At 31.2% G+C, this 15,664-nt stretch overlaps 2 protein-coding genes across 2 annotated transcripts; one reads left to right on the top strand and one right to left on the bottom strand.

The window, feature by feature from the left end:
• Window positions 1–323: 323 nt before the first annotated feature.
• LOC112754875 (probable WRKY transcription factor 21) lies at window positions 324–2,983 on the bottom strand. The gene is made up of 3 exons (XM_025802677.3): window positions 1,425–2,983; window positions 1,209–1,334; window positions 324–762 (listed from the first exon to the last, which is right to left on the bottom strand). Exons 1-3 carry the CDS (start codon window positions 2,246–2,248, stop codon window positions 618–620), a joined length of 1,095 nt encoding a protein of 364 aa, XP_025658462.1. The 5' UTR covers window positions 2,249–2,983; the 3' UTR covers window positions 324–617.
• A 10,244-nt stretch (window positions 2,984–13,227) lies between these two features.
• LOC112758183 (PRA1 family protein F3) lies at window positions 13,228–14,849 on the top strand. The gene has a single exon (XM_025806786.3). The coding sequence runs from the start codon at window positions 14,014–14,016 to the stop codon at window positions 14,629–14,631; it is 618 nt and encodes a 205-aa protein (XP_025662571.1). The 5' UTR covers window positions 13,228–14,013; the 3' UTR covers window positions 14,632–14,849.
• Window positions 14,850–15,664: the final 815 nt, after the last annotated feature.

A 15,664-nucleotide genomic window follows, 5' to 3' on the forward strand; every position in this document is an offset into this window, starting at 1 on the left:
GCTTTGCATGGAGCCATTGCAATCCAAAATGATCATTGTGTTGTGCTTTTAGATAATCTTGTTATAAAACAAAAAGAAACCCGAGTTTTAATGAATGATCATATCTTTCAAATTTCAATCAAGGATTGATTCTCAATTTAGGAATTTTTCCCTTTAACCTACAAAGTAGCTACCATGAAACGACATCATTGTTGTCAGCATTCATTATTATCAAAGTTTCAAACACAAAAAGGGTCCTTTAATAGCTCTTAGAAAACTTGATCCTTAAAGTGTGGTCAACAAAGAATAATATTTACCATTTTCAAAGACAATTCAATCATTCATTTCTATCCCAAAAAAAAAAAGCATTCATTAAAAAATAAAAAACGCTTACATGTTCATAACATGATCAAGAAAGTCAAGAGTTCTTAAGAATTGACAATGCCAATTTTACAGACGACTTTAAATTTCATCATTGACCCTCATTCTCATTCTAACTAAACGGCTAATTAACCAACTATCCCAAAGTTGGAGAAAGAAAAAAAGAAGAAAAATCCCTGCTTATCCCCACTTAAGATATGTACATTACAGCAGAATCTAAAATCAATAATAGGTTTTGATAAATTGAATGATAGAGTTCATGCGTTTGCAGATTGTGTTGATAATTTAGGGTGGTTGTGCTCCCCTTCATAGGTAACTATTAGCATTGAAGGCTCTTCCAAGCACCTCTCAACATGCTTCCTAGCAGGGCACCCTCTCATGCTGCTGCACTTATAATAACCCCTGAAATAAACATAAATTACAATCAATTTCCTGTAACATAACAACTTTCATTTCACAGGAAGGAGTTTATGTTGCACTTTCGAAAAAGTTCACAAGGTTAATCTATGTATTGTGAGTAACCAGATACAAGAATGGTTCAAAAAAGTTGACAGTAAAGAACACCAGGACTATTTGAATCACTCAAGTCTGTAATATTCTGATTTACCTGTCCTGAGTAGTTCTAAGAACAAATTACAAAAGGTAGAGGTATGCAGGGCCCAATGGAATTGAAGTACAACTACCACTGAATATTCAAAAACACTATAGGCCGGTATGTCATACTAATTGGTACTTAACTAGTAGCATAGAATGCAAATCAAATTTCACAAGAATAATTAAGACTAATTAAAGAATGCAGAAAGTTTCAATATTTGAATCAATCAAATGAATCAAATATTTGAAGAAACCTGGGGTGTGGAGACCCCTTGATGGGCTTCTGCCCGTACTTCCTCCACGAATAATCATCAGGAGGGATATCTGCAAGTTTGTTGCTGATAGCAGGCACCTTGATTGATCTCTTCACTCTATGTTTCCTGTGGAGAATGATGCAAATGGTAATGTCAAAATGAAACTTAAATCTTTGGAGGGACATATTCAAAAATGCTGAATAAGGGAATCTAAACCTCTTCTTTGAGCAATGGCATTTGCCACCGCTCGCCTCGTCGCCTCTAGCAGAACATTTTCTCTTGTGCTGTTGGGAATTCTGATCAGAAGAGCGCGCAGCTCCGATTAGATGGAAGGCGCTTCCTTCCACGTTCGCCACGCTCCCGTCTATGCTAAGGGAAGAAATAAAAGACCTAGTAGACGACATTGTTGGTGTGCAGCTAGAGCTATTATCAAAATTCAGATTTATGACACTGTTGTTGTTGCTGCTGCAGTTATTGCTATTGTTAATGTTGTTCCTTCTGTACATAATTTCGGCTTGATGTTTCATTTGTTGCTGCTGCTGCTGATGATGCAGCAGCAATGCCCTTTGTTGTTGCTGCTGCTGCTGAAGAATATGATAGTGTGTTGATGAGAGTTGTTGAGCAAGTTGAAGAGGACTCTTCCCATTCCCATTGCCATTGGAGCTCAATTCCAAGGCCGGTTTCGCAACCAGACTTAGCGATTTCCCTACTGTTAAACCCAGTTCCTGAGCTGAATTATCATGAAAATCAGCCTGAGGAAATTTCAAGTACTTAGATTGATGCTTTTTTCTTGTGCAAATTGGGCTATCCAAGAGGATGCTTTGAGAAAATGGTACTTGAAGCTTCTTATGCTTCCTAACTCTTGCATGACCCAAACTATTACTAAGCAAGGAAACAACTTTCTTGAACCTCACCACAGCTTCACCAGTTTCTACCATTAAATTCCTATAATGAACTTGATCCTGAGGCTGAGACAACACTGTTAAAACTCTATGGCAGCTCTCAACAGCAGCTCTGTTAGCTTCTTCAACTTCCTCCATCTTTAGCCTCTATCTAAAAGGTGAACAACAACAGCAACAGAAGAAGAAGAGAAGAAAAAGAAGACCTAACCTAACCCCTCAAAGTTCCTCTGAGGGGAAGAAAAACTAAGGCAAGACACAACAGAATACTAAAACAGCCTCATTTATCTACACACTTGCCCACATGTGGCAGATTAAGATTGAGGTAACTCATTCGAGAAGAGGCTACTCATGATTAAAGTTTCAAAATTTCAGAATCAAAAGGGACCTTGAGTCAGAGTGAGAGCCAATATGGATAAAAGGAAAAAAAGACTTTACTGGGAAGAGAAAATGAGCAGCCCAATTTTCCAGAGAGACTGAAGAGGAGAAAAAGGGCCACAAAGCACGGACCTTGATGGACTTGGTGCTGTCAAACCCTAGATTCCTCTACCATGAAGTGAAGGGGTTTCTGTTCTGAGATTGAAAGGTGTGAAAGAAAGAAAGGACTTTGGCTCATTTCTGAGAATTCACCATAAGAGAACAAAGCTTCCAACTTCAAAAACTATTATTAAACTACTTAGCAACAAGGAACATAAAATATTATTTATTATCGAGTTCTAGAAAAAAAAATGTAAAAAAAACAGTATTTTGAGAAAGAGGGGAAAGAGGAATTTAAATAAGCAAAGAAAGACAGAAGAGGAGGGGGAGGAGGAGAGGGAGAAGAAGCAGAGCAATGGTTGAGAAATGAAAGTGCAGTCTCTATCACAGATTTGAAGTGTGGGACCCACAGGAAGACCTTTGTTAGCAGTATTCTTTCTTTCTTTTTTTTTTTTTTTTCTTTTGCTTCTCCCAATTAATTTCAGCTTTAATAATGTTTTTTTCTTTCTTTTTCTTATGAGTCGCCGTTAATACTAGCATGCCAAATAGTATTATTTGGAGCTTCAGTTTTACTCTTGTTCCACTTAGACTAAAGTGTGTCCCCACATGACATCTCAAATCTCAATTTGCTTATAATGCCTTTTTGTAGTTTTTGTAATTATAGTTTTCAGTTTTGGACTTATCTTCTATGCCAACTTGCTCAGTTGCTCCTCACTGCTTTTTACCCTCACATTCACTTCTCACTCCAAACCCAAAAATAGTATTAACAATCTCGCTACTTTATCAATTAGACTTCTATCGACTTCTGCCAATTCTTGTTTATAATTGTATTTAATAGAAGTGTCTTTACAGATGTGTTTAATAAAAATATTTTTTTTATAACTGTATTTAATAAAAATATTTTTATAAATATATTTTTTAGATATATCTCTTTATATATGTATTTAAAATATAATAATTAATTATTATTAACAATAAATTAGTAGATAGTATATTGGTATCCTATATTTTTTTTAGTATTAATTATTTAGAATTGGTTAGAATAATTTTACATATCTATCTAATTATATAATATCACATTAATAAAAATAAATATTTTTTATATTAATTATGTAAATAATTATTCAAAAAACAGATATAATTATACAATTAAACTCAATTAAATTATTTAGCTTAACTAATTATTTAGTCTAGGTGTCTAGGGAAACAACCCTTTTTTATACAATCATTATACAATGAGTTAATGACCCAAATGTATATCTATTATATAAATAAGATCTGTCAAAACTTTCACTATTGTACAATGATTATATAAAATGTATTATTATTATCATCATTGTAATTTTACTAATTAATTTATAAACATGTATTTTTTGAAAAAAAAAATTGTTTGGAAAATAGAAAAGATAAAAGTAAAAATAAAATGAAATTGGTAATGCACTTCATGGGAGTTAAGTTTGGATAAAAAAATGACATACACATAGACATTTTAATTTCTTTTTTAATAGAGAAGTGAGATACAACTAGAGTAAAAATTGAATATTAAAAACAATCTTTTTTTCCTATATTAATTTATAATAAAAGAGAATGGTGTTTGCAAAAACTCAATATCTAAGATTATTATTAAGGTTGATGATTTAATGGGCTCTTTTTTAAGAGAGAAAAGTTCAAGAGTTAATAATTTTAATTTATATTAGTATTTTCAGTTATTAGTTTAATATTATATTTTTAGTCAATATTTTAAATATTGTTAGTTAATTGCAAGTCAAAAGAATAATTGTGTTGATTTTATAGTATTGCTATTTTTAAAATATCTTATACTAATTCATCATTTTTCATATTATGTGAGATATTTTAATTGCATAATTAATTAGGAATCAATTATTTTTAGTAGGGTTACGGTATAGGCTTAATTCTTGGCTAAGAGGATAAAATACATGTCATTAATATACAATGATCAAGTTAATGAAACTCCCGTCCTTTTATTTTTTTTCATTAATTTGAGGTTGAAATTCTTATGAGGTTTGGGTCTTAATTTTCTGCATGTACTATAGAGACATTTTATTTTGTCATTGTCATTAATTGTAGTGTATGGGTCACCCTTTTGGTTTGGCTTATTACTTATAATGTCTCGCTAATTGATAGAGTTTGATAGTTGATGATAATTTCCTTACCAAATTAAGTCTCGCACCACTCCTATATACATTAAGGCTTTTGCTTACTTTCTTGGGAACTAGCTACTTACATTACTCATCATCATACACATGTACTTAGAGCTATCATTTTCTTTCTTAAGTAAAACTTTGGACATTATCTTGTGTTTAAGAATAATGTAACAGTCAAATCGCAATTAGAATCCATCTTTAGGGCTTCACGCGCATTGGATCGGATCGGATACGATATTTGCAATTTTTCAGGTCGAATTCGATCCGATTCGATCTGCAAGTATGCCGATTGGATCGGATTGAATATCGGGTATATTCGCATAATTCAAAAAAAAAAGTTTTCAAATTTCATTTGGCTATTTTTATAAAAAAAAAAATCATTTTTTACCCGTTTAAGCATATTTAATTCTAAAATATTATCAATAAAAGTTTTTTTGAATAACAAAAAAAAATAATAACATAAGATTTAAGTTTAATTATTCTAAGTCGAAGTATAATATAAAAAATAAAAAACAAGATATCATAAAATAACACACTAAAATTCATATCACATTAGGGTTTATTTTCTTAAACTATGCTATTTATATGTGATGTGCGGATATGTGAATTTGCGGATCGGATCCGCGAATATCACTGCCAAATCCACAATCCGATCTTATTATAGTGCGGATCTGATCCGATTCGATTTGATGGCTCTGCGGATCGGATAATATCCGCAAAATTCAGATCGGATGCAAATAATTATTGCGAATATGCGGATGTTATCCGATCTATGTGCAGCCCTATCCATCTTAGTTCCATATCCATTCTCACGATAAGAATATATACAAGACAAGTAATTTAAACAAAAAAAAAAAAAAAAAACATTATTCAACCGTACGTTGAATTGAAGTGAGTCACATAATGTTAATTTTTTTTCCATTATATTAACACCTTTGTTATTAGCAATAATGTATTATCATGCATTATGTAAGTCTATAATATATTAATGAATGCAATTGGTATTTACAATTATGATTATGAAGCATCTTTTAGGGTTGTCAATCGTCCCTGCATGTTCACTCCAATCCAATAGCATAACTTTGTAGCTGCCATCCATCCTTTCACTCTGCCAACACAAGGGACTACTCTAAGATTTGGTTCATTGGAAATGATGTTAACGTAATTGACATCGACATTGATGTGAATGTACTATCATTGCGCGCATATATATGGCAATGCCAAATGTATTATTAACACTGATATTATATTTATAGTTTAGTTAAAATGTAATAACGATAAAGATTTTCTAAAAATTTCATCTATCTAATTTATTAAATGATTGAGTATATTGCAGTAAATAATAGGTGGATTAGTGCAAGGAGACGTTGGATCCTATATATAAGAAGTGGTAGTAAGTAGTGTTGTGTAATAAGTGAGACCAAAAGGTAGCCGTTGAATAAAGGATCATGAAATGCGTTGGCGCCACGTGTAATAACCAAATCTGATGGATGGATGGATCAATTAATGCGCTATCTTGCGCCACAGGGACCACTTGAGGGCCCCACATCGTTGACTTCATTCTCCAATGGAATCCACTCTTCATTAAAAAATCTCCATGTAATTCACAAGTGTCAAGTCTATAAAATTCACGTAACTAAATGGATCCGATAACTCATCTCTTACACTTTGTTTGGTTTAGAAGAATTTAGAAGAAAAAAAAAAATAAAGAAGAAAAAAATGGATGAAAAAAATTAGTTTTTCATTGTTTGGATTAAGAAGGAAAATGAATAGAAAATATAAAAGTATATGTGAGATTCATATTAAAAATTTTTTTCTAAAATTGAGAAAAAAACTTAAATTGGAGTGAAAAATAGGTAAAATTACAAATTTGTCCTTATAACATTAGTATATTATAATTTATAAAGAGTATTAATATAATTTTATTTTGGTATAATTTTCTCTCTTCTTATTTTTCTTTCCATCCAAACAAAAAAAAAATTTCTTCTACTTTCTTTCTTTTCATTTTCTCTTCATCCAAACAACACAAAAAAAAATTAACTTTTCTTTCTATTTTCTTTCCTCTCATTTTCTTTCCACCTATTTTCTTTCCACCCATTTTTCACTTTACATCCAAACAATGTCTTAATTTCTTGTACTAAAGTAGGAAAGAAAATAAGAGAAAAAAAAAAAAGAGGAGAGAAAATAGAAGAAAAAAATTATGTGTTATTTGAATGAAGAGAAAATAGATGAAAAAAATAATAAAAAATTGTTTAAATGAAAAGAAAAGTAAAAAAAAAAATTATAATGATAAAAAATTACATTAATATCCTTATAATAAAATAAAATATAAATATTTTTATTTATTTTTGTTTTATTACATTTTATAAATATTATAAAATATTATAATTTTATAAATTATTTATCTAATACATATATAATATTTAAATGTAAATCTCTATTATAATAATGTATATAAAATATTAAAATTAAATTTATATTAATAATTATTAATAATAATAGAATTAAGGATAATATTGTAAATACACCAAAGATAATATTTTTCTTTTTATTTTCTTGCTTGTAATGAATGAAAATTTTTTTTGGTGGGACCCACACCAAAAATTTTTTTTTCTTTCCAATTTTTTTTGGCATCCAAACAAAGAAAAATGAAATTTTTTACTCATTTTTCTTCCATCATTCTTCTTTCCTCTAATTTTCTCCTCAACCAAACATAGTGTAAAAGATAACAAGTTTAAATCCTACTTGGATATGAAAAATATTTAAACTCACTGTTAATTTTTAAGTAAATGATCCTTAACAAAGGAATTAATCACTATATTGATGACTGAGATACGGAATAGATCCTGTAGTTCATCAAACTCGTAAAATCTCCATGCAATTCTCAAGTGCCAAGGCTTCAAAATTGAAGTAACTAAATGGATCTGGTGACTTATTACTTAGTTTTTTGTACTAAAATTAAAGATAGAAAGCTTGAATTTTACTTAACTTGGATATGAAATATATTTAAACCAAAGGTTAATTTTTAAGTGAATGATCCGTGACAAAGAAATTAATCACTATATTATTATCACTTTCAAGCCAGGATAATTATACCGGAATAATAGCATAGTCCAAGATTCAATATGATTGACTTTAGTATAAGGGAAAATTTATTGAAAAATAGTAGTATAATCAAAATTTTATTTATTATTATATGTATTATTCAATTAAAAATTAATGCAATAAATGTCCTAGTTAAATTTAAAAAATTATTATGATAAGAATCATATTATTGAAAAATATTTTTTTTTTATAATTTAATAAAATTATTCTTAACCACAAAATTATTAAAAATAACACTAATAATTCACAGATAAAGCGATATATATATATATGATCATTTTTATTGGATAAAAATTAATAAGTTTTATTTATTAAATAAAATATAGAAAATATAATTACTGAACTAACTAATAATAAAAACACTTAATAATTATAATTGTTATGTATTTGTCAAACTAATTTTTTCCCAAGAAATATAATATTAGAATTTCGTGACTAATGCTCAATACATGCATTATTTCTGTTTTGTTGGTCTAGCACGTAAGTAGAATCCAAATATTATTGATTTATTTCTCAAATTGTAATATAGAAAAGTAATATTCTGATTCACAATTCATTTGATGTTTTACTCACTTTCAAACACTTGTTTGTAACAATAACTAATAAATGGGGTCAAATAATTGCATAAATAAATAAAATAAATTTTAAAATTATCTAATTATAATATATTTTTATCCTAGTTTTATTCTATATAAATCTAACAAAAATACATAGTTAAAGTCAACTAAGTATCTATATGGTTGTTTATAATTTTATGTATGGTTGTAATAAGAAAGGAGGTTGATTAGGAGGAAGATGGGGTTATTATTAGGATTACTATATATGTAGTGTTATGGTGTTCGAAATAAGTATGATCTATGTCTATAGTTTAGTTTCCAACGCTTTATAGAATGAAAATATGAAATAATGAATGTGAATAAATTCATTAAATTGTGACACCTTTCAACGTTTTTTGCTTTTTTTTTTCATGTAAATCTTTTCAGCTTTTATTGGTTTATTCACAATTCAATTTAAGTATAAATCGCGATATTCTGTAATAATTTATGTATAAATTTTAAAATCTCTACATCCTATTTTATAACCGTTTATATAGAGTAAGTTCAGTACTAAAATATAACTATTATCTAAATGTAGGGGCGTACATGGTCCGACCCGACTCAAAGGTTTGGTCTGGCTCTGAACATTTTAGGGGCTAATTTAGTGTGATTTCATCGGATTTAGGGTCAGGTAAGGGTCTCAAAAAAAGATCCGGTCATTATTTTGGATCGGATCCGGGCCATAGCTCGGGCCACCCGAAGTCGGCCAGGTGGCCCGGTCATCATAACAATTAATATTTTGTATTATTAATGATAGATCATGACTATTCTTATGTGGAATTTAAGTATTGTAAACCTTAATATTTTGTGTTATTAGTCATTATAAGACTATATGTTAATGTTTTATGTTTAGAATGCATAAGACTTTAGACTAATGCATAATATTGTATTATTTGTATTAATTTAAATATTTGGTATTATTAGACAATATTAATATTGATTGTGGTTATGCTTTAGTATTGATTGTGATTATGCTTTAATTTTGAAGAATGGTTTGGTTCTTGTTATATTTTTTTAAATGAATTTTACCATGTTAAATAATGGTTGGAATATTGGAAATTTAGATATTTTTACATGCTAGCTTACAAGAAGGTATCAACGTAATGTAATGTTAACGGCACGGTTTTCACCCGGTATAATTGTGGCCCGAAAGTGTATTGGTTTCATCGGGTCTAGGGTCGGGTTCAGGTCTAATAAATAGACCCAATGTATATTTTAAGTCGGGTCTATGTCACATCAAATTCGGCTTCACCCAACCCATGTGCATCCCTGTCTAAATGTTGTAATTGGATAATTTTAAACTTTATTTAGATATGAAAATAAAGTGGATGAAATTGTTGGCTAAAAATTTAGATATGAAAATAGTACGAGTGATATATCTTAACATGATAATTTTTAGCATTTTTTAAAATTGTGTAAAATACACAAATCGAACGATTTCTATTTTTTTTAATTAAACTATTCTACATTTGAAAATAACACTTTAACCGTCTATATTTCAAAAAATACTACTACTATTCTAATATCAAAAACAAAAAAGTGGAGATTGTTCACTCAGAAGTGAAATTCAGTTAAAAAAAACAAATCAAACCCTTTGGAATTGGAAGAAAGAAGCAAAATAGTTCAGCCTAGTGTTCGTCGGAGAAGAGTCAGATACAAACAAACCAAATTAGATTAAAGCCAAACAACACAGTGCACATTGTCATGCACGACCACATTACCCGCTAAAAGAACATTGTGGGAGAGGGGAAAAGGGTACAACACAAGTTCACAAATCACAAGTTTTTTGGTTCATGTTAATGCCACATGCCACGTGGATGGATAGCGCCTTTAACTTTTGAAATGGGCCAATCAAGCAAGACTAAAAGCAAATAGGTAGGTCACCCTACCTGGGGATTATTAAACTTTTTTAAAATTAAAAAATATATAAAAAATTAATTACTTTTAAATCAAAATAATAACATTTTTGGAGCAATTTACGGAAATAAAACATTTGGTTTCTAAAATTGTGAAAATACAACTTTTGCAGTTTGGATACGAAAATGTAATTTTACTTGTGCTTATTAAAAGTCATTTTTAATTTAATTTTACCAAACGCAAGTACTGCAACTTTTTATGTCTTCTAAAAGACAACTTTTATAAGCTACTTACAAAAAATAAAAACTTTACCAAATCAAGCCTAAATGATTGTTGACATGGCTAGACCTTCGAAATGCTTGTCCCTGGTGATGTTGGAAGTAGGGATGGCAAAACTCCCCGAGACGCGGGAATCCCTGCGGGGACTGTCCCAAATGGGGATCCGATTGTGGAGAATTTTTTTCGCGAGGATGGGAATGAGGGACAAAATTTCCCCGAAGCAGGCGTGGGACCCGAGCGGGGATCCCCGCCCCGTCCCGCTATTCCCCGAAATTTACAAATTTCCTAAATTATCTTTAATAGTTTATTTCTCATATATATTTTTTAGTCATTTCTCACACACATATATATAGAAACCCAAAATTCCTGATCTTTATTTGCATAACCCTTCTTCAATTCAGAGATCCCTAACACTGTCCATACGCCATCCAACCTCCCTACAACCACCCCCTCTCCACCCTTCTCACCACATCGTCACACCTCACCGTGCCATCACCCTTACCGCATCGTAATTTCTATTTGCGGTGTTCCTTTTCGTAACTCCGCCGTCATATCCATTCTCCTCTCTGTTGCCGCGTCTCCCACCTCGTCCACTGCTTTATCCTTTGGCTCGTCGTTGCGTCTCCCCATTGCGTCATTTCGAAAGAAGTCACCATCGTGTCATTTAGACTTTTTGTATAAAATCTTACAGTTTTTGTATAAGATAGATACTTGCAGCTCTATTTATATGGAAATTAATAATTAGTTAGAACAATTATGTAGATGGGGAATGGAGTCCCCGCGGGGAATGGGGCCCGTGAAGAATGGGGATGGAGAACAATATTCTCCCATGACGGGGAATGGAGATGGGATGGGGAGCAAATCTGAGAGCGGGGATGGGGAGCAGGGAGGCATCCCCCGCCCCCGCCCTCGCCCTGTCCCATTGACATCCCTAATTGCAGGCTTGCAACTTCTCTTGAGGCTTATTTTTTTTTCTTTTATTTTGAATTTATCGTTTTTAAGTCATCGAACAAGATTATTAGCAAATATATGAAAATATATATCATTCAAATAATAAGATTTAAAATTTTAAAAATTTAAATTATATTTATTTAAATTTTATTTAAATTTTAAATATTTTGGAGTAAAATATATTATTATTAATAAAAATTTGAGAGTATTATTTAAATAAATATATATAAATATACGTATTAAAAATTTAAAATATTATTTGAATATATGTACTAAAAATTTGAATGAGTTACTTAAATTAAAAAATTAAAATTTAAATAGAATATAATTCTATTTAATTCAAATTATATTAGATTAAATCAAAATAGTTTAAAAAATAAATTTAAATTAGTACTGTACAAATTAATCATTTGCATAAAATTGAATTAGATTGAAAAGTATAACTCAAATCAATATTATCCAAATCGTTTAAGATTATATCATTTTTACCATTTGAATAAATTTAAAATGTACTATAAAATATAGTCTTACTTCGTTGACAATACAAATGATAGATGTAAATTTATCTCACTCACTCTAGGTTGATATATATAATGAAATTCATGTATAAACGGTTGGACCTCTTCTACGGTTTATGCATGTTTTGCATCCTTACTGGACCCCTACCACGGTTTCTTCCCAAATGCTTCATCAACGTAAACCGTGTAATCCCTCCAACGATTTACGTGTATTTCAAATCCGTGGGATCCCTTCCACGGTTTACATAAATTTATAGAAAGTTGCATTTTCGTAATTTTAAAAGCCAAATATTTTATTTTTGTAAATTGTCCTAAAATTTATATGAATTTAATTTTAATATACCGTGAATCTAAAACATTTTTATACTATATCCAATTATGTAATATTATATTAACAAAAATAATTATTTTTAACATTAATCAATATCTCATTTTTTTATTTTATCAATTTCTTTATTTTAGATGTTTTTTATATATAAAGTAATGTTATCATTAAATATTAAAATTGTAGCAACAGTTATAAATATTTGTAATTTCTATTTCGATATGTTATCATCATTTTTATATATTTATACAAGAATCTAATGTAAAATATATATATATATATATATATATATATATATCACATTATAAAAAATAGAAGTGACAATATTATCATCCAATATATAATCGGGATTCACTGGTTAATGAATTAAGACCTTATTATGAGAGAAAAATATTTCATCAGAATATTATTTAGAATCAATTATTCATCGCTAATTTTGTTACTTTTTCTTTTAAAACCTCAACTATACATCATTATATCAAATAATAATTGTATAAACTAAAAAATAGATAATAAAAAGAAAAGAAAAGCAGATGAAGCAAGCTGGGAAAAATAACAATAAAATAATTAAAAATAAATAAATTTCTACATATCTTACATGATCCTTTTTTTGTTTTTGTTTTTGGTGGAATGGTTAGGTTAAACTCTCACATGCTCTGAAATTGGGCCATTGTTCATCTTCCTAGCCCAGATATGAAGATTGGGTCAAACAATCGAATTTCTTTTTAACTATTGTCGGCTTCTTGCTCCCAATTATAATTTTTTTTCTTGTATAAAAGGCAACAACAAATCCCCAAACCAAAAGCTTAGTTTTAAATCATGCAAAGAGGAAAAAAGAAGTTGTGAAGTTGGAAAAGGTTTAGTTCGAATATTAAATGCGCTAAGAAAATAAGCTTTATTTAGTATGTAGAACGAATTATAATTCAAATGACATAATTTTTTTATACTCACTTAGAGATTATGGTTTAAATCTCACTCCTAATTTAAAAAAAAAAAAAATAGCATGCAGATGCAGTGTTCATCCTCAGCACTTGATATCCTCGTTGTGTATCTAACACAATATAATATTGGTGAACAAAATCTGAGATACCGAAAATGCACTCCGTTATTTTCCCCTAAAAGAATCTTCTACTAATAATCATATATTTTATTATCCTCATGTCGGTAAGGAAAATGTGAATCCAAACCCAACTAACTTTGCCACCCTGGTCAACCACTTGGAACTTGGAAGTCTTCAACACAAGATATCCTCTCGTAAAAGATTGATGACGAATTCATATAATTAATTCTAAAAAGAAAAAAGAAAAAATTATAGACGCAATTATGTAAAGTTGCAAACGATGCAAAAATAAAAAACGAGGTGGACACTTGTGACTTGTGAGGTTTGCTTGAAAGTGGGACCCAGCAAAACCTTGGGTGGTGTACAGGATCCCCATGCACTCGCTGGCACCCCTTAATCATACAGAGAAGACTCTTCACACCAAAACACATAAAACGACACCGTTTCACCATTTCAGTTTTCACTCTTGTTCAACTACAACTCCAAAATTGCCGCTTTAGGGTTCAACAATCGGATCCGCAACTCATCAATTTCGTTCTAATTCCCCTTCAAAGTTTCCGAGTCTCTGATGTGATGTCTTCCGCAGCACCCAATTACACCTCACTTCCATCGCCATCTTCATCCAACTCCGCCGCTCCTTATTTCGTCTCACGCGCCGCGACCTCACCGCGACGTACCTTCCCCACGCGCCGCCCATGGGAGGAGGTGTTCGCGCTCTACTCCTTCACGCGCCCCATTTCCGTGGGCGAGGCCACACTGCGCGTGAAGCGCAACGTCGACCACTTCCGCCTCAACTACGCCATGATCATTCTCTTCATCCTCTTCCTCAGCCTCCTATGGCACCCTTTCTCCATAATCGTGTTCCTCGTGGCCCTCGCCGCGTGGTTCTTCCTCTACTTCTTCAGGGACAGGCCGGTGGAGCTTTTTGGCCGCGTGATCGACGATAGGGCGTTGGCGGCGGTGCTCGCGGTGGTTACCGTGGTGGCGGTGTCACTCACAGGGGTGTGGCTGAACGTGCTTGTGTCCGTACTGGTTGGGGTTGCGGTGGTTGTGTTGCACGCGGCGTTCAGGAGCACCGAGGATTTGTATGTTGATGAAACCGACGGCTACGACGGTGGAGGCTTGCTTTCGTTTGTTGGAAGCCCAACTAAGAGAACAACCACAACCACCACAGGCTACAATGTAATTTAGCTGAATCATCCTTGCTTGGAATATGATTTTGATTTTCTTCTTGTTTTGTTTTTTTGTTTTTCCTTACAATGCACATTTTTTTATTGGAGCAAAATTGGTTGTAATGGGTTCATGCATTCTTCATAGTTAGTAGAAAAAACCAAAAAAAGAACGGTGTATAGTGGCTTGTTTTATGAACGGTGTAAATTTTCTTGGGTAAAAATTGAAGGGTTCTTCTACTTGTGTGTTTTGAGTCCAAATTTCAGAGTGTAATTATTTTATTTTAGAGAAAAGGACAAATAGATCCCTGATCTTTTGTTCTGCAGATATTTTTGTATCTCACCATTGAAAAATACTTTTAAGTTCCTAACCTTCACAAAACTTGGACGGATCAGTCCTTGACGAAGGCATTTGGACGGATCAGTTCCTGACGGAAGTATTTGGATGGAGGGACTGATCCGTCCAAGTTTTGTGAAGGTGAGGGAATTAAAAGTATTTTTCAATAGTCAAAGACGAAAATATCCACAGAACAAAAAGTTAGGGACTTATTTATCATTTTCTCTTTATTTTATTTATACTTTTATACGGCTGGCTAATTGCCAGAATATGGCTGTGATGTTGTTCCTCGATTGATGTAACCAATTCCACAGCTGATGTGATTAGGACTTGATTTTGCATTGTAATGGGTAGAAAATTGGTCATGCTATGTATGTTTCCCAAATGTAGGTAGGTTTTAGACTTTTAGTTTAGTGTTGTGTTTTAGTTAGATTAATTGAATTCGTTCTAATTGTAATGGTTCAATGCTTTTTGGTTTGCCATACAGCACACTCAAAATATTGTTTTGGAGTAAATACTCTTTTCTGAACGAGACATGAAATTTGTACTTCGTGTTCAAACATTCGAATTTTCAATGCCAATCAACAATCTTTGAACATGAGATATTCTGTCAATATTTTAAATTTTAGTTTAATTTCAATTATAATTAAAAAATGTTATATTATATATTTTAGTTATAAATTAATAATTAGTCAATAATAACATATAAGAAAAACGG

This window comes from Arachis hypogaea, chromosome 16 (assembly GCF_003086295.3).
Source record: "Arachis hypogaea cultivar Tifrunner chromosome 16, arahy.Tifrunner.gnm2.J5K5, whole genome shotgun sequence".
Lineage (NCBI taxonomy): Eukaryota > Viridiplantae > Streptophyta > Magnoliopsida > Fabales > Fabaceae > Arachis > Arachis hypogaea.